We start from the raw sequence: 26,192 nt of genomic DNA on the forward strand, positions 1-26,192 counted from the left end.
GAAACTGCCATGTCCAGGATCTGCTGCGATACGGCCTTGACTCTGGTGTTAATGACCGAGCACTTAAAGACTTGGAAAGGAAGTTAGTAAACAGGAAACAGAACAGCCTTCGCTTCTTACACTGAGCTGAGTGGTGGTCTCCATTGGTTCTCAGGGAAATAGACTAAAGAAAGCATAGTAGTCATCAGTAAGTCCTTATATGTACAACTAGGACCATAAGTAGAATTAATTAGACCACCTCAGAACAAAAGAGGGAAGGAGGCAGAATGCCCTAAGAAAGCCCAGAGTAGTCCTGTAGGTCCTGAGACCTGCGAGTGGAACTTTATGTGCACAGCCCCATAAACCATGAAACTTAGGCATGATTGGGATGATGACCGATTAAGCTGTCAAGAGGCTGCCACATTCGGCGTTTACCAAAACGACCTACCAAGTGCCCATTTACAAGTTCTTATTCTCAAAGCAGGCAGAACCTTCCTTTTCCCTTCCTGGGACTCCCAACCGTTAGGTGGAGAATAACAGCTGATTTATCAAGCACAAAAATACAAAACAGCCAGGCCTATGGCCACCCCCAGGGAGTCTCAGTGCATTCACTTGGCATTTCTAGTGGTCAGGTTTGTGGGAAGGAGGTGTTGCTGTGTGAGCACAGACTGGAGAGAAGAACCAGATAGCTCTGCACAGAGGCTCCTGCCAGAACCTTCCAGCAGGGCAGCTGGCACTGAGCCTGGGGTGAGGGGCAAGCCGGTCAGGATCATGAGTGGAAATGTTCTGACCGACCGTGAAATGCCTTCATGTGTGTGTGTGTGTGTGGTAAAGCCCCTCCTCGTCCCAGAGGATCCTTCATTCTTTGGTGTCTTTCTCCCATTATATCTTTGAAGAACCCAAAACTACCTTCTCTGGGACCATTTCTGGGAACAGAGACGGCGCCTCCTTATAAACAGTTGGGTTTTCTACAAAGCTCCCGGAGGCTTTAATGTGGATACCTAGATGAGAGCAAAGGGAACCGCAGGCCTGGGGCCTGTCACACCACACTGTGAGTCACACACCAGAGGTGGCTAGACTCTGCCTCTGCCAGCGGCGGGGGTTTTAGGCAGCTCCAAATCGTGTTATGTGGAGATGCAGTTAACATCTGTTGAGGACCCTTTAGAGTAATGGCCAGCAATCGTTTTACAGTACTGTAAAACGTACTGTACTGTAGAAAGGTTAAATAACGTCCCAGGGCGGGACACTTCGAAAGGACAGATTGAGGATTCGTGTCCGGGGAGTCTGATTCTAGAGCCTTCCATACTTAACTAGCATATATATTTTCAGTAATCAGAAGAATATTCCAACTTGGGGGAGTGCAGGGAAGGAGGTGAGTTTCCCAGTGGCCTGCACTGAGCTTTGGCGTCACTGCTGTTGGCCTGAGGTTAGCAGATGGTGAGTGAAAAGAAGGGGAGTTACTGCAAACCATGGCATATAGACAGCCCGTGTTCCTCCAGCCACATGAGAAGGGACCCCAAACCCTTGAGTCTGGGGTTTCCAGTCCAAAATGGAAGGCAGTATTTATCATCCATTTTCCTTAGCAGACCAGTCAGGGTTTGTATATTAATTATTTCTTGCATCATTCAAACTCCCAAGAGAGGCCAGGACTGTCCAGTGAGGAGATTATCGGCACGGTCGACTTTATGGTTAGCGTTGCTGTCTGTGTGACAGGATTTAGGATCATTACAGGAACACGTCGTGGGTGAGCCTATGAGGGTGTCCCCAGAAAGGGTGAACCGAGCAGGGAAGACCCACCCAGTATGTGGCAGCATGATCCAAGGATTCCCAACTGACTGAAATGAGAAGTCAGGACAAACTGAACAACAGTCTTGTCTCCTCTGCTTCCTGACTATAACTGTAGTAGCCACTTCCTGTCCCAACACCATGACTATTCACCGTGATGGACTGTCTCCTCAGACTATGAGTCAGAGCAAACCTTCCTCACCTCGCATTTGTCAAGTATCTTGTCACCGTGAGAGACTAGAAACTAATATAAGTCTGCAAGTTAGGAATTCGGTCCCAACCGGCCAGCTGTTGAGTCCAGTAGGCACGCTGTTAGCCACACTGGCACGTGCTGTTTGCTTAACCGTGCTATGCTGTCGCTGTCACACAGGTGGCCGTCTCAAGGGTACGCTACCTTAGACATGTTAGAAGGTTGGTTCCCAGGAAGAACAAGCAAGGTCTGTTTGAATCTTCCTCAGAAGGACTCAGGGATTCTCCACAGCTGCTACACATTAACTTGGACGTCAGACACGTGCCAGGCCCTTCAGGAGTTGGTACTCAGAAATGCTCATTTGCGTGATGTCTTTGGCTTCTTCTGTGCAAACAGGTGTGGAAAGGAGACGCATCTATGACATCGTAAATGTGCTGGAGTCTCTGCATCTGGTCAGCCGGGTAGCTAAGAATCAGTATGGTTGGCATGGTCGGCACAGCCTTCCCAAAACCCTGCGGACCCTACAGAGACTGGGAGAGGAACAGAAATACGAGGAGCAGATGGCCTGCCTCCAGCAGAAGGAGCTGGACCTGATGGAGTATAGGTTTGGAGAACGCAGGAAAGATGGGTCTCCAGATCCCCGAGATCAACACCTACTCGATTTTTCTGAATCCGACTACCCCTCTTGTGAGTCTGTTATAAACTCGTGAATAATGGCCAAGGGAGGACGGTCTCCTCTAAAGAAATTGACGGCTAAGACGTGAGGTGTCAGTGTGACAGCCCTCGGGGATGCACTCTCTCATTCTGTCTACTAAATGACATCAGAGGGCTCCCAGCCGGGCTGCCCTCTCCACCTCACATGTGACCTCTCTCCTGGTTAGAATGTGTGAGCCCTAAATATACCGCTTGCTTTTGAGACTTCACACTAAAGACATTATGTTCTCAAAGATATTATTCAATTACTTGTTAGAGTAAATTACCAAGGGAAACAGTCTCAGTAGCTGAAGCCATTAAGAAAGACAGACAACCCCTGCTTGCCTTTGGTACCATTTGTTTTGTTTTGCTTTTTTTTTTTAAATATCTATATATCTTCCTTTGTCTTCCTTTACCCCAACTTAACATGTCTTTTCTTCTTGTTATAAACATTGGTGCCCATCGGCCTCCCATCCTCCCCATTGTGAGGATGGCACATGCCAGGCCTCACTGACACCCTGCCTTGCAGTATTCGACACTGAAGGAAGAATAGAATGGTTTTCTTTAGCTCTCGAGCTTCATGACTTTTAGCCCTACTCCATGAGGAAGTACTTAGCCATATAGCCAGAGGAGGCACTCGTCTACCAGGATTCTCTACCTGCCGTCCACAGAGACACGCTGATACTCAGTTTCCTCTCTGTGTAAAGGCAGACACCTACTGTGTCAGGGTACATTCTAGACACTGTGATGACAGAGACAAATGAGGTTCTTGGGCTAGGGAGATAGCCGAGGGCCTGAATCCAGGTCCCCAGTACCCAAATAAAGTAGCACACAATGGTGTGAGCCCATCTGTGATTGTAGCACTGGAGAGGTAGATAAGAGGACCCCTGGGGCTCTGACTTGCCGGTCTAGCTGTATCAGCGAGCTCCAGGTTCTGTGAGACTCTGTCTCAAAAAGTAAGACGGATAAGCAATTGAAATACGACAGGTCGACCCCGGCCTCCACATGTGAGTGCATCAACCATACACACAAATGGAGTTCTTTTGAAAGAACAACTGAGCCCTAGCCCTCTCCTTTCATCTGTCTGCATTAAGGCTTCTCTCATGTGATGTAAGTATGAAGTGTTACAAGCAGTAGAAAATCCCCATCTTGGAGTCTGCGCCTTCCATAGTCGTTTTACAAGAGGCAGGAAAATCCTTCCGATTTCTTTATGGGCTTATTTCTGTGATGTGCATCCAGTAGGCTTCTGCCTATTCCTGGATGATCCTTGCATGTGCTGGCAGGGCGAGGTGGCTCTGGAAAACTAGTAGCAAAGTCTTTCTTGTGGTAATTCATGTTGCGGTGATATTTTCCCCCTTTTTAGCATCTGCAAACAGTCGAAAAGATAAATCTCTAAGAATTATGAGCCAGAAGTTTGTCATGCTGTTCCTCGTCTCTAAAACCAAGATTGTTACCCTGGATGTAGCTGCCAAAATCCTCATAGAAGAAAGCCAAGATACCCCGGACCACAGTAAATTCAAAAGTAAGAGCTTTCACCTAATCCACGTATCAGAACAAAGAGAGAAGACTGCGGATGCTGTTTCCCGCCTCTGAGATAAATGTGTACAGAGAGGGTTTTTATTGATGGTGCTGGTATTGGAGAAATGTATTCCTTGTGCTCATAAAAGCCTTCTGTGCTTTTAGAGGTCAATCATATAATACAACCCAGCCAAACCCAAGTCAGAAGCCCCCCACCCCCTGAGATTACAATGGACAAGGAGGCAGAATGCACCCGAGAGCCCAGGCCAGGGAGGGTGTGATGGCTGTGCATTTCTCTATGCTGACACTACATCCAAGCAGACTGTCTGAGTGTTCTTTCCCCTTTCTTCCCCATCCCCCGCCTACTTCTCTGAAGGGTGGAGATGAAAGTTGTCTACAGGTAAGCAGGAGAGGAATGCTCAGGGTTGGGGTCTGGGAGGGTACAGGGCTGCTCTTAGAAAGGAGAGAGTCTCGGTGTCCTACCCACGAAACTTCCTTCCCGAGAGCGTTCCTGAAGGGTCCGTGCCAAGGTGAACTCTCCAATTGCCTTTTGGTTTTTGCTGGAAAAATAACCACCCTGTGGATGAGATGCTAAGATTAAGTCCAGCCCTGGCAGGCCCTGCCGTCAAGTGGACATCTGACCCTTTATTCATATCTTGAGTAGAAAAGTAGGCACACTGTCTTGTCCTGCTTTTTTTTAACACGCCTTCTCTGTCTTTCCATGTCTCCCACTTTCATACATGCAGTTCCCAGTGGTTTCTCCAGAATGCGTTCAGATGCCCCTCAGACGTCTCCCGCTTGGCTAGGGTTTTAGGTGGGCAGCTGTTGTTTTTCACAACTGTACGTCATGACCTTGAACCTTGGGCATTCTGTGTACCCAGGAGTGTGGCTTCACTGGTTCCCCGGGGAATCCCTGTCATTTTCACAGGGCAGGTGCCACTACCTTGGGCTGGGGGACACACAGGACAAGCGTTTGCTGCCCACATACCAGAGTTACAGTCACTAAGCCTTCAGTTGTAGCCTGTGTCCCCCGTAGTTTTGCTATTATGGAGCCCCCTGCTTATCAGCAGAGGATTCTTGAGATGCAAAGTTGTGGGAGGGGAAGGACACATTGCCCTCTCCCTACGTCTTGTGTGTCTGCAGAGGCATCAGGTACAAAGATCTTGAGTGGCATCATGACAGAGCCACTAATCTCATACTACCTGTCCCCCAGAAGGTTTATGTGGTAGCCAGGGGATGGTCCCTGTCACATAAATTAAAATGTGACGGCATTACACGTGGCATGACCGTAGTTGTGTTTTATATCTTCAAGCAAAGGTACGGAGGCTCTATGACATAGCCAATGTGCTGACCAGCTTGGCTCTGATAAAGAAAGTTCACGTGACAGAAGAGCGAGGCCGCAAACCAGCCTTCAAATGGATCGGGCCCGTGGACTTCAGCTCCATTGGTAAGGACTTCCCGTATGTCCTTTTCCCATTCTCTGTGTCACATGGGATGTTAGACTAGTGACCTCATTCTTATAACAGTAATTACTCTCCAGAAAACACAGGTGCAGGTTGCCACATACACATCAGAAAGGAAAACACTAGAAGCTTAGAACATGGGTTTCTGTAACTGTTAAAAATCTTCCTATTTATACGGGTTTTTATTAGGTTCTGGAACTTTTCCCTGAAAGTTTAGGACTGAAGGTCTGAAGTGACACTTCTGAACCTGGGTTATTTCCACATAGGCAAAAGAAACCATCGTTTTTATGGGGAAATCCCAAATAACATGAAAAGGCTACAATCAATTATTCAAAACTAGCATGACATAAGGCAAGTAGCTTCTAAGTCTAGCGAGGACATAGTGACTACCTTTTATGTAATTTAGTTAAAAGGTTAAATACACCATAATTTTGCTAAACTATAATCAAAGATATTACCTTGTGCTTATTGCACAGTTAATATCTAGGCCATTGGAGGCTGGGTCTTCTGTGAAAGGAGCTTCACGTGTGGCTCTGCTACCTGGATACAACAAGCCTGTAAGAAAGGGTCATTTTACCCTTTCAGTGTTGGCATTAGTGGCATAAATTTGTGTCACATAAATAGGATTTATAAAAGATATAGCTAGCTCTCTACATCCCTGATAACATTAGAGTCTAGATTATAAAAAAAAGAAGAAGAAGAAGAAGAAAGAAAAACCAAGTATAACTACTGAGTGGACTGCAGGCCAGCACTGTTCCACATGTCATGAGAGATTTAAGCTCTGCAGGGTAGTCCATGCACACATAAAATAGAAGGCGTCATCATTGTCCTGCTTCAGTACCTTCACCTGTGAAACCTTCTCCCTTGCGTTTAAAATAGTCGGCATGCATTCTGGGCTATGTGGCACTAAGCACTTTCATCCTTATGTAAATATGGAGTCTACCCACATCCGAAAGGTCACTAGGTAATACAGTCGTATGGGAGCAGTGCTACATTACATAAACGCTACACCTGACCCAAGCATCCCGTGACACGTGGATATGTTGTCCTACCCGATATCTGGCTCAAATACCAACCCCGTAATGTTTTCCCGGTCACGTAGAGTAAAGAGCACCTGCCGTGGACAGCTGCAGCATAGAAACGGTATTCGTATTACCCTTGCCCTACACACCCGAGGGCAGATCCGTCTTTTGTGTCACCCGCTGAACTTGGATAACAAACTTTTGTCAAAGGCACAGAATTAGCACCAGTTTGGAAGTTAGAAAGCAGTCGAGTTCTAGGAGGGTGGTACTGGCTCTGTAGCAATTCAGATCATATAAATTAAGATCAGTTGGACTGGATTTTGGTAAATTTGAAGAATAGCATATTTAGGGATCAATCTGGTCCACATTGGGGAGATTTCCCATCCTGATTTACGTAGAGAACATAGGGTAGACAATGAGGTCACATACAATGAGCTGGGAACACACTTTAGGACGGCCTCTAAAGGCAAGCCAAGAATTCATCCTCGCTATAATAGAAGCGACAAGGAGTCTTTGAGCAGAGAGGTTTCAGAGGAGAAAGACTGCAGTGTGGTGATGCCATTGAGCCATTCAGATCAGTAAAGACGTGAGGTTCTGACAAGAAGCCAAGGGGTTCAGATTCCTGCACAGCCTATGAGACCACAGCTGCTGGAACCCTGTTCCGGTTCAGTGAGGATGACTTAGAATCAGGTCAGGAATGGTGAACTGAACGTTCCCTATCCTTCAGTAACCTATATTACTTCTTCTGTGTTCTCTAGCTCCATTACTGATAATATCATCAACCCAGTGACCTCTCTTAGAAAGTCCTTAATATCTTCCTCACCCCTTAAGGTTCTCACATAACTGTCTCCCTCTTCCCTCTCGCCATTAGCACAGTTTATTGTATGTGGGTGTTTTCTTTTTAATTTTATTGGAGTATCACTAGGGTGCAATAAGTAGCACAGAGTTTAATAAGTTTTGAGCATGTAACTGGGTTAAATAATGAAGGTAGCTTCCTCACAAGTGGTCCTCCCTTCATTCACTCCCTGCCAGCTCGTCCCTAGATGCTCTGCTTCTAGGACACACACTCAGGGTCTGCGTGTATAATTCTTGGATTGTAAGTGAATTACGTTAAGTTGATCTCCATCACTTATGGATTCCATCTGTGTAAATCCACATGCCATTGAAATTTATTTATCATTCAAAAATGAGTGTTTGTGGCCTTCGTGGTAATTTGCATATATGCAAAACAACAACAAAGGGGGTCGTTCCAGTAGACTCATTCCTAGATGTGGTTGAACAAGGAAGGCTTCTTGTTTCAGCTTCACAGTCTTTAGTGTCATGTGTCACATACCTGTACTTTTTTGTCAGTGACTCTGCTACTTAAAATGGCTCCCTAGAGGGACAACAGCAAGATGACTCACTCTAGACACCCTCAAGTTGTAGTTACCACCCATAGAGTGATTTTCATTGCTACTTCATAACTTTAATTCTGCTATTGTTACGAATCGTAACATAGATGCCCGATACACAAGATGTATTTTCTTTGTCACAACTGACCCGAAGGGGTCCAGACCCACAAGTTGAGAACTGCTGATCAAGGGAGAATGAGCGTGAGGACCACTTGCAAGATACCTGCAAGGCCTAGGAAAGAGCCCACCATCTTGAAATTCGGTTCATGTGGCCAGGATGTTGTTCCTAAGTAATTGAGCCAGCTCAGCCTTGTGAACCAGCCTGGCAGCCCTCCTCATCTCAAGAAGTTCCTTGGGCAACGCACCCTGAGTAGCTGCTTAGTTTACAGCGGTCCCTGTGTAACCGGTGGCTCTTCCTAACTTCCTGTTGCCCCAGAACCACCTGACCATTCATGTCAGCCCGCCCTAGCTAGAGCCAGCATCCCAGCAACCAGCTGGTGGCTGAGGCCCACAGTGGCACAGTACTAGGAAATCTTTGGGAAGTTTGACCTACAGAGGCCCCGCTGGAAAGAGTGGCCCACCCCTCCATGACCTTAAAAGCAGCCACCAATCCACTCAGACTTCTGGAAACCAGTTCTGTGGCCCTACTTCTGGCCTCAAGTAGCAACTAGACAAACTCCTCTCAGTTTCCTCCCAAGGAAGCTCTACGAAGCAGTCTGGACCCTTACCCACCTATTTTCAGACCAGGAACTTGCCAGACAGCTGGCCTTGAGTATATTAGCTTCCAGAAGCCTGAGAATTCACCCATGCATCCCTCAGACATGCACAGGAGCCCCGACAAGTTCCACTTGTTTGCAGCGCTCAAATATTAGCAGGCACCTTGCTCCTGAGCATGTTCTCGAGCACTCATCTGGACTCTCGGGACAGCATTGCCTCTGTAACAGAATGGACGGGCATCCCACATCCAGATCCACTGCAGAGCTGCCAGCAAACACACTTCCCCTGAGATAGCCACTTCTCAGCTGGCAGTGTGTTCTACATGTCCTGCAGCGTGAACCTCTAAGACACCCACGTATGTTGCAAATGTTGATTACAACTGAAGAAGGTGCATGACTAAAACATCTGCCCGGAGCCTCAGCTGAACAGCCTGTCCGCCATTGGACATGTTGCCAGGAAAAAGCCTTACTGTAAAAACCACCCTGTAAAACTGGTAGTCAGTGGTTCCGCCAGCTGGACAGACATCCAAGTCAACACACAAGGAACATTTTTTAAATGTAATGGAACCGTATAGTAAATTCAGCAATAGACTACAAAGAGAAGGAACTTAATTACCTGACAGAATTCAAAAGTATAATTCCAAGAAATTTAATGAGCTATGAAAGTATACGGACAATTCAATGGAATTGGGAAACTAGATTGTGCATGTAAGGAACTTAGCAAGGATCAGAAGGTCAAGTAAAAACCAAAGAGAATCTTTGAGCCAAGTAACAATTAAAAAAAAAGTCAAGAGGCTGGGCAACAGAATAGATTACACAGAAAAATTCTGAACTTGACATCCTTTGAACAGGCAGGTTAAATACAAAGAAAAATGAAGAGAGAAGAACTTCATGCCTTTGAGACTTACCCAAGTAGAAGTAAGCAAGCATTCATATGGCGTTACTCAGAAGGGAAGGGTCCGGGGATCCAACACTGCTGTAGAAAGTGCTGTGAAGTTCTCAAGTCTTGGGAACGATGGAGAAATCCAATCTCAAGAAGCACTCAGGCACACGCACAAAATCTAAGAGACCCGACAACAGAAGCGCCCGCCCCTCGGGCGTGTCATTATTAGATCCAAAAGCACACAAGTGGCATTCTCACTGGACCAGCCCACCTCTCTACCATGGCCTTAAACTGGGGGAGAATGCCGCCAGAGAGTGGACGTCCTAAAAACTCAGTGGATAAGAGCGCTTGCTGCATGTCTGTGAGAACCATTTGGGATACCCACACCTCCACAGCAAACACCTTTAACCCCAGCTCCAAGGGGTCCAGTGCCTTCTGGCAGCCATGCTCTCAGGTACACTCCCCTACCTGAATGCCAATGACCAATCGCATACACAATAAAGGGGGAAAATGTTAGCAGAGAACACAGTCTCCGGGAGAGTAATCCTTGAGAAATGAGGCTAAAATCTTTCCTAAGACAAAGCAAAACCTGATTAAATTTACCCCCACCGGAACAGCCTTGTAGACTTGTAAGAAAATCCTCAGGCCGGTGAGGTGACTCAGCAGGTAAAGACGCTTGCTGCCATAGAAACACACACACACACACACACACACACACACACACACACACATACACATACATACACACATACACATACATATACACATACATACACTCACACACATACACACACATACATACACACACACATACACATACATACACATACACACATACATACACACACACATACACATACATACACATACACACATACATACACTCACACACATACACATACATATACACATACATACACACATACACACACACACACACAATTGTAAAATAAGGATAACTTTGAAATGACTAAAGCAGTCTTAACACTAGGAGCAAAAGGATAACTATACCACGAGAAAATAAAACATGCTAGCAGAATAGTTCCACAAAAGACAGAGTCCAACCTTATTGACGTAGAAATAAGAGAGGAAGAGAGGAAGATGCTCAGAACAACCAGATAATGAACAGATTGATCAACGTATGTCTTGTCAGCGATGACAGGGGATGCACACGGATGACACCCCCTATCAAGATGCAGGTCTCTTCACCTACACAATGAAGAACAAAGAAGAGGAGAAAGAGGCCATGCAGATGGGCACTGAAAGGAGGAGTAGCTGCATCTTTACATCAGATAAAATGAGCTTTGTACAAATGGAAAAAGACCCAATGGGTGTTTAATCATTAAAGGATCAATCCAACCAGAAAAGTCAATGTTTATGTATACACCCAGTACTAAAGTACCCAAGTACAGAAAGCCAACATTGTTAGATTTCAAGGGAGAGATGGGCGGCGAGGCAACAGTAATTTCAGGTGGCATTTAGCTAGCCCCGCATTTCAGAGGCAAAAACAGATGATCTCTGTGAGTTTGAAGCTACCCTGGTCTGCAAGGTCGGTTTCAGGCCAGCCAGGGCTACAGAGAGAGACTGTCTTTCAAGAAATGAATGAACAGTGGAGACCTCAGTGCAATGGGTGGGTCAGCCGGATTTTCAGTATTGATGAAAAAACATCCAAACGAAACTCTGTTAGAGTAATCAGGCAGACAGACACTCAGCGCACATTTCATCTGACAACTGTAAAGTACACGTTTGCATCAATATGAGAAACCTTCTCTAAGGTCACGTGCCACACCACAAAGCAAGGCTCAACAATATAAATAAATTAATAAATATCTAATAAATTGATATAGTGTCTTTGACCACAAAGGAATCAAACTAGAAGCCAACAAAAGAACTTTGTAAGTTGTACAAATGCATTGAAATTAGACAATACTCCCTTGATATTCCATCAATGAAAAGATCAAAAGGGATATTTAAACTGAAAAAAATGGAAATTAAGTACAATATGAAAATCTGTGGGACGAAGCAGAAGTAACAAGAAGGGGGTTTATAACAATTACATGCTTGTATTTAGCAAAAACAAGTTTCAAATAAACAGCTTAATGAGACAAGTAAAAGCCAGAGAAAAGCTGAACAGAAGTAAAGAGAAATGTTAGCTACCGTCTCAAATCTTCCACCATTCTTGCCCGGCATAGCACTGGAAGTCTTAAGACCATCAGGACAGACATAAGTTGGAAAGAAAGGAATAGTGAAATGGCCAATTTCCAAGCAGCATGACTTTATGTAGAGAAAAAAACTAGACACCACCAAACCTGTTAGAAGCAACAAGTGGATTCAGATAGATTGCAGAATACAGACCAACAGACAAAGATGGGTTATGTTTGCCCACAACGGTAACAAGAAGGAAGTCAGGGAAGCAATCCTATTCGCCACAAATAAAATGCCTACAAGCAAATTTCACAAAAGGGTGGATTATCTACAACAGAAACTGCATCCCGGTGAAGGGAATGGACCACAACTTCTCAAAATTGTAATCCCAGTACTTGGGAAACAGAGACAAGTGGATCTTTGTGAGTTCTAGGCCAGCTTGGTCTACATATTAAATTCAAGGGTGGCAGGACTACATAGACACCAAAAAAAAAAAAATGAAAAAAAAATTCTGAGCCAAAACCAGCAAACCAGAAGTGTTACAATATTAAACTTCAGAGCCTTACTGCAGAGTACAGACCCAGACAGGATGGTAGTCCTTGACTCCAGAACATGCTAGAGCCGAGAGCTAGAACATCCAAACAGAACAGCTCTGCTTGCTAATCAGCATAGCAGAATAGCAGACCAAGAAGTAAGTCCTGTTTACAGCCAACTAATTTTTGACAAAAGTGACAAGAGTCTCTTCAATAAATGGTGCCAAGAAAATGCTAACAAAGACTCTGGAGCCCCATCTCATACACACACACACATAGACACACAAAAAGTGTGCTGTTAAGCCATGATTCTTCTAGAAAAACAACAGGTAAAATGCTTTAGGGCATTAATTTAGTACAATCCTAAAAGCATAGTCAATAAATAACATTGGAAAATAAGAGTATGACAAACCAAAAAAACCTCGATACAGCAAACAGTGAAGAAGCATTCTACAGAATGGGAGGAGATCGTTGTTAACTCTCTGGCAAGGAAATAATTTCCAGACTATAAAATTCAAACAACAGGTCTGAGGGATGAGTAAAAAAACAAAACAGTTATCTGTCTGAGCATCCTTTAGTCACATGGGAAATGGAAGTCAAAGCCACAGGGAAATGTCTCGCTCAAGTTAAATGACTATATATCCAAAAGACCAAATACACACTCTTTGGATATGGAGAAAGAGGAATCCTTATCATTACAAGGATTGCCAAGTAGTCTAAGCCATAGTGGGACGAAACACGGGGGTCCCTCAGAAGTGAGAGACGAAGCTACCGGTCGTCCACCAGTCCCACTAGTAGCCATCGGGACTGAGACCAGTGTGCTGAGGAGAGACCTGCACTCAAGGTTCCAGCACTGTTCACAACAGCCGAACTGGTATCAACCTGTCTGTCATCAGATAAAGAGAGAAAATGCAGCATGTGTGAACAGGAGACTCGACCCCTTTCCCGCTGCTGAGGCAGTAACATTTAGTCAACAATGCCCTCCTCCCCCCGCCGTGTGGTGAGATTTTCCTACTCTGCCTGCCCTGTGTGAGCTACAGGAGGCTCTCCCTTCCCAGTGCTTCCTTCCCTGACCTCACATACTGTTCTGACTTCTCACACCACACTGAGCACCTTAGGAGCCCTTCCCAGGCCCCAGGCATTCTGTCTCATGTTTGTCCTCTTCAGCCGTGCCCTGTGAACTCCACATGCCATAATGCATTAGTTCTCCCAGCTGCGCCCTCGGCTCCGGGAAACTATCAGGTTCCTTCACCCCAACCTAGAAACATCCTCCGGGCAGTTCAGTTAGGGCAGGCAAAGCTCGCCTGGTTTTATTTCTGCTTTAAGGGGTCGCTGTCCTCCCAGATCCTAAAAGCCACAGTGTATCTGTTTCTGCTCGGGTTTATTTGATTGAGGAGAGCAGGCCAATATGGTCCGTGAGACTGGCTTGACCTATTTTTTTGTTCTTTTGTTTTATTTTCTGATTTTATAAAAGGAACGTGTATTTGGGCTTTTGTTATGGGAAAGCGAAAGCCGTAAAGATTTCTTTCTCATTCGGTTTCAAAGCTGTATGAGATGAAAGTGCACTTCTGAAAGGCCAGCTGGACTCTTCAGCGTGTTAAATCAGACTTATAATTAAAATATGTGCGCTTTGCGCTTTATAAGAATAAACAGCCAAGGCGGGAATGACGATCCGGACCCCAGGGATGGCTGCCCAAGTTATAGAACTTTCCAGCTTGACTTCGCACTGGCACCCGGAAGCATTAAATGGTCTCCATGCCCAGCTTCAGCCCTGAGGGCTGCTGGCCTTAGTGCTTTGGTCACTTGGTAACCAGGCCTCTACCTGTGTCAGAAAGAAAGGAAAAGGCAGAGTAGGGAATTGAGACTCGTTTATGCAATGCTTCAGCAAGAGGCTGATCTCGATTCATCTTAAAAGTGAATCTCAAAATACGTGTGTGGAGCTGAACACGGTCGGGTTTCCTTTGCTGTTGGGCCCTAACGGAGCATCAAAATGCCAGGTCTGTTCTAATTTGGGTTGAAGAACATCTTGCCCCACTTTGGTTGCAGTTAGAATAATTTTAGGATACATATGGGTTCACTTTCATTTTATAGTTAGCTGCTTTCCTTTTTCTAGTACATGGAAAGAAATGAGGGTTTGAGATAGCTCATTAATTTTTTTTAAATAGGATAACTATTTCAATTTTAAGTTCAAAGCCATCTCTTTCTTAAATTTATTTATCTTTGTTTTATATGCAGTGATGCATGAATGTCTGTGTGGGGGTGTCAGGTCCCCTGAACCTAGAGTTACAGACAATTGTGAGCTGCCATGTGGGAACAGAACCTGGAAAAGCAGCCAGGGCCCCTAACCACTGAGCATCTCTCCAGCGCCCTGGAAGCGTCCCTTAGAGAGATGAGAATGACCAAAGGTTGTGGCTGTGTAGCAGCTCTGCAGTGCTCTCTCTCTCTCTCTCTCTCTCTCTCTCTCTCTAGATGAAGAACTCTTGGACGTCTCTGCATCTGTCTTACCGGAACTGAAGAAGGAAACATATGGTCAGATTCGAGTGTGTGCAAAAGAGAGGCTGGCGCGGTACGGTTCCTTTAACACGGTTCAGACATCTGAGAAGATACAGAGAAAAGTGAACTCCGAGCCCAGCAGCCCACAGGGAGGAAAACAAGGTATCTGCCCCTTCGAGTCCCTTGGTTGCCATGGAGGAGTAGCCTTAGCAATATGCAGGCATTTTCAAATTATCTCTCTGGACCAGGCCATTTTTTTTTTTAACCACCAATTTTTCACTTTCCTGAAGTCAAACCATTATTGGCTGCAAAAGACATGCTGACTTCACAGTGTGCGAGCATAGCCCCACGCCTGAAATTGATCCAGTCAGCCTTGATCAATTGGCTTGGTATGCTTGGCCTCCTCGATATGTCACAGATGTTTATGACTTGGGAAACAAGACTTGTTTCGCTTTCTTGCGTATTCTTAATGAGACCTGGAATCGTCATTAACAGCTGACGTCTGGCAATTACCCTTTTTGAAACAAAACCAGAACAAATGTGGGGTAGCCGTCATAATCCCTGAGCCGCGAGGAATGGTCTCTGTTGTGTGCATCCGCGCATGTAAGGCTCTGTCTATTTGCTGACCTTCACATTCCCTTCCAGGGCCAGCCTATTCCCTGGAAATTGGGAGTCTGGCCGCCATCTACAGACAGAAAGTAGAAGACAGTTCGCAGTAAGTAGTCTTCAAGAACCCAGAGTGTGTTCTCTTCTATTTCTTGGTGTTAATTTTGGCCATATTGATGTTGATCAAATCCAAAAATGGATTTTTTTAAGCCACTCTTCTTATGGAGTGATACATCTTTCCCTGTGTGCCCAACCCAGAGATAATAGGACACAAATGCCTGAAAACTGTCCCCCACCCCACCCCAGCTACGGTAGCTAAAGGAAGCAAAATGGAAGAGACCAATACACTGAGAACTCACAAGTTCTTCTCATCACCGTAGCTCAGTTATCTAGTAAACACCAGGTGCTTTTCCAGCAGCCTCCATGTTTATTACCCTCTATACCTGCAGTCTTCTCAGAGGCGGGGATACTTATCCTCATTAGAGAGAAAAGACACTAGAATCCCGAGACGTTGAGTAAGTGGTCCAGGTTCACATAGCTCACCGGGGTAGCTGATCGGACCCCCCTCTGAGTTAAATGTGGGATGCGATTTCGAAGGCATCTTAGGGTCATAGAGCACTAAAGAGGGGATGAGATATTTAACGGCAGGCATGTAGGAAGAAACAGGCCATGCGTGCAGCGGGGCTCAGGAGAGACAGAATGCTCATTAGTGTGGCTGCCGTTTGTCCAGATAGGAGAGTTAAAAGAAATATCATTAGTAAGAAGCATTTCAGTGGGCATCGTGAGGATAAAGGCAATTATCACCAAGTCTGATGACCCAAGTTCAGCCCCCAGTTCCCAGAAGTTGCCCTCTGACCTTCACACGCGCACCATGATACCTGTACTCACACACACGTATAACAATAATGTTAAAAGTCTCTCAAAAAATATAAATACAAGGGAAGTGTCTGAGTAAGGCTCCAACTGGCAAAGTGTTGACATTCAAGAGGGTTTGTATGTATCAGACACACAGTAAGGACTAATGTGGGTTCCGTAAGAAGATCCTCCTGGCCGAGGTTAGTAGTTAGGGTAGGAAGCAGAGACGGCTCCCGTCCACCATGGCGCAGATCTGAGCCGTGTCAGCTAAACACAGAAAGACAACGACGGACTGAAAGACGGTGACTTAGTAGTCAGAGGCATTCGATGGCATAAAGGATCGGGTCATGGTGAGCTTTCTGGTAGAGAGGGAGGGGTTGACAGCCAAGACTGGCGAACACGTTAGTGGTAGATGGACTTGCTGCAGCCTGGTGACTTTCAGAGCTCAGTTCCTGCCTAGGGAGGCTGTAGTTGAAGAGAACAACTCATCTTTGCAAAACCGACCCTGGGTAAAGTGTGCCTGATCTGCGCAGCCCACAGAAATCCACATCCTCCGCTTACCAGATGTTAATCTAATTCAAAACCAATAGCTGTGGAAGAACCAGTGTCAGCCACCTGAGAGCCCCAACATCTCTTGCACATTGGCACCTCATGTCATCCCTAGCCACCCACTACAGTCTCCCGGTCCTCCTCTGTGTGACAAGGGAGGGCATTTGAACATCATCTAAGCAGTCTTGGGTCACTTCTGGCTTGAAAAGCTTAGAATCAGGAACTGTGGCAGTGCTTGGAGACTTGGTGATGCTCATCGTATCCTTTTATTTCAGGGGGGAAGCCTTTGTCAATAAGAGAGCTGCACCTCCAGCAAGTGTCTTGGACCCTACCCTCCCTGTTGACTCCGAATACTGTGTTAAGCCTTTAGCCCAGCCAGTATTTTCTGTCGCGCAAACAGATTTGCAGGCCTTCTCCGCACAGAATGGTCTAAACGGACAAGTAGGTGTCCCCGTTCCTTCTGCAGCCTCGGATGCGGAGACCTTAAAGTCAGCTCTGCTTGCCAGCCAGCCCCTGGTATACGTGCCCTCCACGTCACTCTTCATGCTATACGGGAGTGTGCAGGAGGCACTGTCCCCAGAGTCAAGGTCAGAGGAGGATGGTAGTGGCTCCGATGTCCCAGCTGACCTGTCCCTGGCACCCACTGCTCAGAAGCGCCTGTGTGAGGAGAGGAATCCTCTGGAGGATGATGAGCCTGCTGTGAAAAGGCAAAGTCGGGAATTTGAAGACAGCCCCTTATCCCTAGTTATGCCCAAGGTAAGGGAGTGTGAGTGAATGTATCTGGTGCCAGCTCTGAGTTTGATGAGGTCACATGTTCCCAAGAGGTATAGTCTGGAATAGGACTATATTTTCATGTGTCCCTCATATATTTCATGAAGCACTAGACTGGCTTTCCCAAAATAATCTCGCCATAAAATAATATTATAAGAAAGATGATTTTTACTTAGGAAAAAAGTCACACTTATAAAATGCCCCCCAAAAACATATATAGAAGAAAAAGGCTTGCCTGTTAGGTCAGAGTAGCAGTCACTGCTAACATATTTGTATATTTCTTCTCAGTCTTTATGAACTCAAAAAAAAGTTTGGAAACATTAATCGTTTAGGCCCTGGAACCAGTGGGGTCCTGAGCCAGGAATGTGGCTGCCTCGTGAGGGCTGAGACTAGACTGGGCTCTCTTCACCGCCCAGAGATCCTGGTTCCTTAGCTACAGAACAAAAAGACCAAAAGAGACTGAGAGGCACCAGAGTGCTTTCCTCACAGAACTTCCATTGGGTCTGGGTAGGTCAGAGGCACATGGCATGGAAATCACTCCATTAATTAATAGTCTCATTACTTAAAAAAAAAAATAATGACTTTGCCTTCCTCTTGCCAGAATGGGTTTTTCTGATTTTATATACAGCCCAGCATTTCAGATCAGATGTGTAAGGAGCTGGTAGGCTTGGTAACAGTGGCGAGAGAGACAAGCACGGGGAGGTGCCTCAGAGCAACCAGGGTACATTGAGTACAAGTGGGAAATTGTCAAAGAACAAACTTAGGGAAAAGTAAATTCAGTGTTTATTTATAAACTGAAGGAGAAGAAAAAAACATGCAAGCCTTGACAAGCACGTGTGTCAGACACCAAGGCGTCTCTGGGCTAGCTCACATCTCTTAGAAGACCCTAAAACAGTGATTCTTGGCCTTTCTAATGTTCCGACCCTTTAATACAGTTCATGTTGTGACCCCCAGCCATAAAATTATTGTTGTTGCTACTTTGTAGCAGTAATTTTGCTACTGTTATGAATCGTTATCTGATAGGCAGCATGTATTTTCATTGTTACAAATTGACCCAGGGGCGGCAATAGAACCCTAGGAGAGAGATTACAGCCCCAACGCTCCTAATGGGTTACCAGCACAGGGGCTTCTCCTTCATAGTCCGAATGCCATGGCCAAATTGGCATCACCAGAATCTCCATCATGTCTATATTTAGGTGTCATAAGCCTACACATACATGTACACCCGTTCTCTACTGTACCTATAAATAGAATCAAAACAACTGAGCCATGAATCCAAATGACACACGGCTGTTCTCTTGTCTGTGCGGTAGATAATTTAAGAAAACTCTTCTAAAATTGATTACTGGAATTTTTACTTGGCTTTTCTGCTTTCTGGTTTGGTTGTCCTTAGAAACCCTCAAATTCCACAGACCTCGCCTTTCCTGTGACCACAGGAAATGGGAGAGCTACACCCCTGGAAGATGCCTGTGTCAAGGGTCAGCTCCCTGCTGCAGAAGATGCTTCCGGAAAGGCTGTCCCAAATGGCTTCATTGCTTCTGAATGTGGAAACCCATCAAGAAATCCAGACACTGAAAAGTCTTCCAACGACAACGAGATCACCAAAGACCCCTCCCTGCTGCAGTATCTGTATGTTCAGTCTCCCACAGGTAAGGGGTTCCCGAGGCGTTCCTCACACTGTGCACTGGGCTGACATCTTTGCCAGCATCACTTGACCAGAGAGAGAAGTTTCTTGATGTATTTATTATACCTGCTTCACTCAAAGCCTCTGTAAGTGAAGGGTGAGGTTGCCGGTCTCCATTCACCAACTACGGAGGAGATAAAATGCATGGGGTAGATGGTGAGGTTTTTGGGTTTTGTTTGTTTTATTTGGGTTAGTTTTTTTTTTTTTTGTTGGTTTAGTTTGGTTTTTTGTTTTTTATTTTGTTGTTTGTGGGGGTTTTTTTGTTATTGTATTTTTTTGCGCATTGCACTTTATTTGATGTAGAAACTGCACATTTTAAGGGTTATTGTTTGACTGATTCAAGCGAATCTGTTGCTGGTTCAGGATGCTAGTTTGAGTGTGTCAGTGATTATGCACAGCCCAGCATTAAGAACAGGAGCCCCTGACTCACTGTGGAAGGTGAGGACACAGCATTCAAAGTGTTTCTCTTATGTCTTTGTGTGTCTGCGTTCCCACACGGATGCACACAGCCACAGAGAAAAAGTGAAATAAAAAGAATTCTCCACAGGCATTGACCTCAAGACCCTGCATGCAGCCTGGTGGTGCAACACACCCACCCTTTTATCCCAGCACTTGAGAGGCAGAGACAGGCAGATCGCTGCGAGTCAAGGCCAGCCTTAGCTAGCGTTTTATTGCTGTGAAGGGACAATGTAACCAGAACAACTCTTATTTATGAAAAAAAAAAATGATTTGGGGCTGGCTTACAGTTTGAGAGGTTTAGTCCATTAGCACAGAGAGATGCTTGGCAGCAAGCAGGCAGACATGGTGCTGGAGAAGTCCACAGTTCTGCACCTCAGTACGCAGGCAGCAGGAGACTGTGTTATACTAGGCACGGCTGGGGCATAGGAGACCTCAAAGCCCGACCCCGCAGTGACACATTTCCTCCAACAAGGCCACACCTCCTAATAGTGCCACTCCCTGTGGGACAAGCGTTCAATCTCAAGACTGTATGTGGACCACATCTGTTCAAACCACCGCTGGTCTACAGAGTGAGTCTCAGGGCAGCTAGGACCACACAGGGAAAGACCCTGCAGGTAAATGCTGACATGCAGTTTTGTCCCCTCTGTGATGTAGCCGCAGCAGCTGCAGGAGCACAGCAAGAGTGTTCGCCATCTACAGGGAGGAGGTGCCCTCAGTCACTGATGCATCATGGACTCCACTGGGGGAGCCATGAGATGTAACCGTGCATGGAGCCCCGTATTGTGGTTTTCATCTTGTTCTCCTTCTCTTTCAGGTTTAAATGGTTTTAACATGCTCTTACCGGGCGGTCAAACCCCCCATGCGGTGGCACCATCATCGGCTGCGATGCCGTCCTTCGGTGTGCCTTGCATGTTCTTACCGTCTCCAGGATTGGGCCCCTTTCCAGTTCTCTATTCTCCCGCAATACCCGGGCCCATCTCTTCAGCTCCCGGCACTCTCCCAAACACCGGACCCATGAACTTCGGCTTGTCCACCCTGGCATCGGCCTCCCATCTTCTCATCAGTCCAGCAGCCATGGTCAATCCAAAGTCATCCACCCTCCCTTCCGCAGATCCTCAGCTTCGGTGTCAGCCCCCACTAAACCCGAATCCAGTGATGCCAGGCTCACATGGTGTCATCCACCCGGAGTCCCCTGGTTACATGAGACATCCAGTGTCCATGGTGAAGGCAGAACAGGTAAGACGCATGACCCCGCTGTTCTGTGACGGGGTATGCCTACATACAGTTCACTTTCCACTCAGCCACTTTACCGATATGGAGAAGTATTACATCAGGGTCCTCCTGGCTCACACTTCAGTGTGAACCTGGCGTTAACTATTTACTCCACAAAGCACTGGGCTCCAAGGCAAGAGAAGTCATGCTTTAAGACAAATCTTTTCAACAGCATCCTTCCCAGCAGCAGAAGGAACCGTGTGGGCATTGTTATAGGAGGTCTTCATACTCAGACTGCCTCCCTGATCTGGTGTTTAAGAAGACCATCCTGAATTTAACTGCACGGCTGTAATACTGCTCTCTCAGATCTCCGTGTTCTTCTCAGCACCCACTGTTTCTTAAAACTCCCCCTGGGAGCCGAGGTTACACACACACTCATAAAACACACAGACAATTGGTGCCCACATAATCACTTCTGCACTTGTCTGTGGGGTTCTTTTTGTAGTCCTGCAGTAAAAAAAAAATCTGTTTAAAGTTCTTATAAGACAGTGTTCACTAATTACTCACCCCAAAAACGGCGTTCTGTTTGGCCGAAACTCTTCAGTCATTATTCAGAGGCTCGAAAGTTTGCTGCAAACATAGATTGTCACATTCATTTTTAGACACAGTTTGGTTTGGTTTTGGTTTTGCAGTGCTGGGAATCAAACCTAGGGCCCCACATAAGCAAATGCACCGCCATTTGTCTGGATCCCTTACCTGAACATACACTTTGGAAAAATAATGATTTTACTGAATCTATAAGAATTTCAGACAGTGTATTTTGATTCTATTCATCTTCTCTAACTCTTCCCAGATCTTTCCCTCCCTCCCCGTCCAACGCTGTTTTCTTTCTCAGTCTTTCTAAGCCCACTCGGTCCAGTGTGTATTGGGCCAGCCACTCCTGGACACGGGGCCTGCTCCAAAGTGTGGTCAGTACAGCTAGTGTCACATTAAAGAACGCTGCCTTTCTCTTTCCCGGTCCAGTCAGCTGCCAGTAGCTCCTCAGCTAGTAGTGGGACACTGTGCCCACCTCCTGTCCCTCCTGGGGTTGTGGGTTTTTTGGTTGTTTTTTTTTTAATTTTTTGAAATAAAATTATAATTACATTATTTACCATCCTTCCTCCCTCAACCTTTCTCATATGCCCACGTACCCCACATTCTTAGATCCATGGCCTCTATTTCTTTAATAGTTGTTACATATATGTTATATATTCCTCTCTCTGTGTGTGTGTGTGTGTGTGTGTGTGTGTGTGTGTGTGTGTGTGTGTGTGTGTGTAAAATTTGCTCAGTTCCTATAATGCTACTTGTGTATATAATTTCAGGATAGGCAGTTTGGAAGCTCTTCCCTGGGAAAGACTATTGACTAACACACTTGGTCTCTAGTCCCCTAGAGGTCTCTGCCTAGCGTTGAGCTGAGCCCCCTTGACATAGGTCTTTATCTGGCCTGAGTTTGCTCACTTTGTGAATTCGGTCATGGTGTGGGCATCCTTCCCATCAGCGCCTTGTGATTGCTGGTTATGGGCCCCAGTCTGGACAGTGTAGGAGCTAGAACATTAGCAGCATCCTGCTCCCGTCCATTTCAGGGCACATAGAGAGGATGGATGCTAGCAGGAAGGACCACAAACACACATGTTTGCTTTGCATCTCCTAAAACACCAGAATTTTCTCACATAATCCTTCTAGCCCTGTGAAGTTGTTACTCATCCCTGATGGGGATGCAGAAATGGACGGACACCAAGGTGGAATAATTTGTCCAGTATCACAGAACTAGTGATGGCAGGGGCTCTGGCCCTGACCCTGGCCTCTAGACCTCGACCACACCTGTATCATCTTGGTAGGCTGTTTTCCTGTACCCAAGATACTCGGCATTGCACTAAGGGTTGGCTGATAGATGAGGGGACAGACAGCTTAGTGACACCCGGCAGGAAAAGACTCCCATCTTGGACCACGAAACATCATTTGCTTTCTGCTTCTCCTGTTTAGTCCCCTGCACCAGCGACTCCCAAGAGCATCCAACGGAGACATCGGGAGACGTTCTTCAAGACTCCTGGCAGCCTCGGTGATCCGGCCTTTAGAAGAGAAAGGAACCAATCCCGGAACACTAGCTCAGCCCAGAGGAGACTAGAAATCTCTAGCAGCGGGCCTGACTAACCTGAATCTTCAGTGGGTGGGGTGGCTTCAGTACCTGACATTCCCTGTGTCCCAGACAAATGTCCTAAGTGGAACACGGGCCACCCCAGTCCTCAACTGGTGTCCTTGCTCTCACGCTCGAATCCACTGGTTCTGCTAACTTCCCGATATCATGAGTCATCTGTTTTCCTGGAAGTAATTATTACTAATTATGCATTTAATACCACCTAGCGTCCAGGCTGTGTGCGGTGTCACCGTGGTATTGCTCTGTGACTGCTGTGGTTTTTCTGAAGGGGGAGTTGCCTAGCACTTAACCAGGGTAAGGTTTGGTGTCTAAGCCTTTCCACCTGCCCTGAGCAAGTCTGTAGTGAGAACTGTCTCTGCAGCCTAAACGTGCTACCGCTTCCTTAGGCTCCGGGAAGCCGTCTTCAGTGAGGAATCCTACGGTATTATTTATTCTGTCCCTGCAACGGGACTTTACTGCACAAAGTTTACAACATCATCCTAACATTTTCAGGGTATTGCGACTTGAATGTTTATACTTTTGTTGTTATTGTTGTTGTTATGATTTGCCCTGCACTTACTCTACAGCTTATTAATAATGTGGATAAATGTATATACGTGATAAATGTCAAGACCAAAATAACTGTGAATGCTACACCTAGCCATTAATGAACTGTGCTGATGCATCTGGAGGTGTGGGAACGAAAACTGAAGTCTAGGTGCCTTGTGACTGTTCCTCCAGCAACGATGAACGAGGTCTTGCCATTTGTTTAAAACAAAACAAATCCTCCTTGTGCTCATCTCCCTTCACTCTGCACCCGTGTATCCTAATTTAAATGTTCTCTGTAGCGTGCCAGGGTGTGTGCCTTCTCACGGCTGCCGTTTATAAGACAAATCAGGACGACATTGCGGAACGGAGGCCGTGGGAACCTGGATAAGAGTTTTGGTTGAATTATGAAGCACAATGAGAGGGAGACAGAGCGATAGACAATTATCTTCTTTTTTCCTTTCCACATTTCCCTGTGTCCAGAGGAGAACGGACATTCTGTCCATTTCTAACAGTGTTCATTCATACATCCCGTGGTCCTCCCAGAACCAGCACAGTGAGCACGGTGTTGGTTGTTCTAATAGTTGTTCTGCAAAGTGCACAAGGCCCTCTGTGAGCCGCATTGCTCTAGGGTTCCCCGTGTTCTACACTGAAGTTACCACACGCTTGTCTCTTCTACTTCCTTTTCTCCTCTATTTTAGTCTGTCTTCTATTTAAACTTCTTAGACTCTAGTCTTAATATAAGGCTATTTTTCCCCTTTGTATTTTTGTACCCTGTGAAATACTATATAAAAGGATAAAAAATATTAATTTAAGAGACTCTGGGAGTCCGATCAGAGTAGCTTTATATTAACTACAGGATGCTTTTAGCCTCACTACACCCAACACTAGCTTTGGGAAACTTGAGATAGGTAAAGCCTGTTTAACACATTCGCTACTTCATCAAATTCTTCATCAACACTAAGCTTATAAAGTTGAAAAAAAAGGTATTGTTCCTTTTTTAAATTTTTTTTTCTTGAGTTAGGTAAAAATTGCATGCTGTCTATGACTCTGAAGCCACACTGCTGGTCCCTTGCTGGAACATGAAAGTGACCCCCTTTCCAGGAGTGTATCAGACGTGCAGCAAGTGAGTCTCCTATGCACTGCTTGCTTTTAAGATCCCTGGAGCATAGGGACTTCCACAAAGCATTTCCGTCAAGAAATGCACATCTCCCCATAGACACAGACCTGTCTTCTCTCGTTCCTGGATAGCCTTCATTTATCTTTAACCTTTTGCTATCCCTTCTTATTATACTCAGTTACCCTGTGAATTGACCATTATTAACCTCAGAGAATTTATGATTCTTGGGAGGCGTCAAGCAATTCCACCCATGGGAAACGAAAGTTAACTTCTGGATTAGGGTCCCACTCGCCGTGGCTTCTGACTCTGCCAGAAGACCGGTCTCTGAAGCTTTATGGCTAGACCTGAGTGCCTGAGACAGAGAAGCAGTGGCTTCTCATTTAGTGCAAGAAGAAATAAGGGAGGGCATGGGCTTTGAGTCAGCACTGAGGGGGCGTGCTACCTCAAACCGTGCCGTCCGGGGTTTCCAAAACCCTTGCATTCCGGTACAAGAGCTGGGGATATAACTTATACTTGAACCTACCTACGAAGTTTACATTGCTCGATGCAAGGTGCTATTTTTGGACTTAAGCGGCTGTGATGTGAAGCTGCTTCCTGCTTCTCTTGTTGCACTGCTAGACTTACGTAGGTGTTGACTTCATTGCTGCTTGTCGCTTCTTCGTTGTCATGGGGCTTGGGCTCTGCTCTTTCCTAGTGGCTGTATTATCTATGGCCATCTACTTGTAACGCTACTACATGTAAACCAATCTTTCCTTTTAGAAAAGTACTAAGCTTTATAAAGTAGCCATGGAAATAAATGTATTTAGTAAGGCATGTGTGTTATATTGCTTTTAAACCGTGTGTGTGTGTGTGTGTGTGTTTGATGGCATGTGGGTGGAGGGGAGGTGACAACTTGGAAGAGTCAGTTCACCCCTACATTGTGAGTCCCAGGGATCAAATCAGTTGGTCAGATTCAGTGGCAACTACCTTTGCCTACTGAGCCGTCTCAGACCCCGGTGAGTTCTTTTCTGCAGTTTATTATAAGACTGCTAACAGCAGCTACAATAGCCACATGGAGGCTCGAATCTTTTCACTGAGACCTCCCTGTAGTTCTCGAATGTGTGCGCACACAAACAGAATCAGTCTGATCTGAAAGCTGGGGTTGGGGGAAGAGGTTAGGAGCATGGAAGCATTCTGTTGGCCTTGTATCTAAAGTCCAACTGGAAGTTTGGAGCTGAAATTCCATACAGCAGTCAAAAGGTCAAAGGTGAGACCACCTTCTCAACCCCTGGTACCCATAAGGTTAAAGGCTTTTTCTCAGTGCTCCAAAGCCTGGGTTCCACCCAACTCTCTAGACTCAGAGGGTGTTGTCCATGGCGCCCAGGTGCCAGCTCTGCTGTCCTATTAAGTGGGACAGCCTGGTCCAC

General features: G+C 45.9%; 1 protein-coding gene across 3 annotated transcripts in view; it reads left to right on the plus strand.

Annotated features, from left to right (window-relative positions):
- Nucleotides 1-25,599, plus strand: part of E2f7 (E2F transcription factor 7) — a 42,157-nt gene extending 16,558 nt beyond the window's left edge. For all 3 annotated transcript variants that reach the window (NM_001108092.2, XM_087557244.1, XM_087557243.1), the window contains 9 exon segments: nucleotides 2,351-2,641; nucleotides 4,011-4,169; nucleotides 5,478-5,612; nucleotides 14,788-14,973; nucleotides 15,457-15,526; nucleotides 17,097-17,577; nucleotides 18,986-19,241; nucleotides 20,550-20,971; nucleotides 22,970-25,599. In NM_001108092.2, coding sequence (NP_001101562.2) covers nucleotides 2,351-2,641; nucleotides 4,011-4,169; nucleotides 5,478-5,612; nucleotides 14,788-14,973; nucleotides 15,457-15,526; nucleotides 17,097-17,577; nucleotides 18,986-19,241; nucleotides 20,550-20,971; nucleotides 22,970-23,137 — 2,168 coding nt within the window. In that variant the 3' untranslated portion in view covers nucleotides 23,138-25,599.
- The last annotated feature ends 593 nt before the right edge of the window (nucleotides 25,600-26,192 follow it).

Source organism: Rattus norvegicus, chromosome 7 (genome assembly GCF_021556685.1).
Source record: "Rattus norvegicus strain SHRSP/BbbUtx chromosome 7, alternate assembly SHRSP_T2T, whole genome shotgun sequence".
Lineage (NCBI taxonomy): Eukaryota > Metazoa > Chordata > Mammalia > Rodentia > Muridae > Rattus > Rattus norvegicus.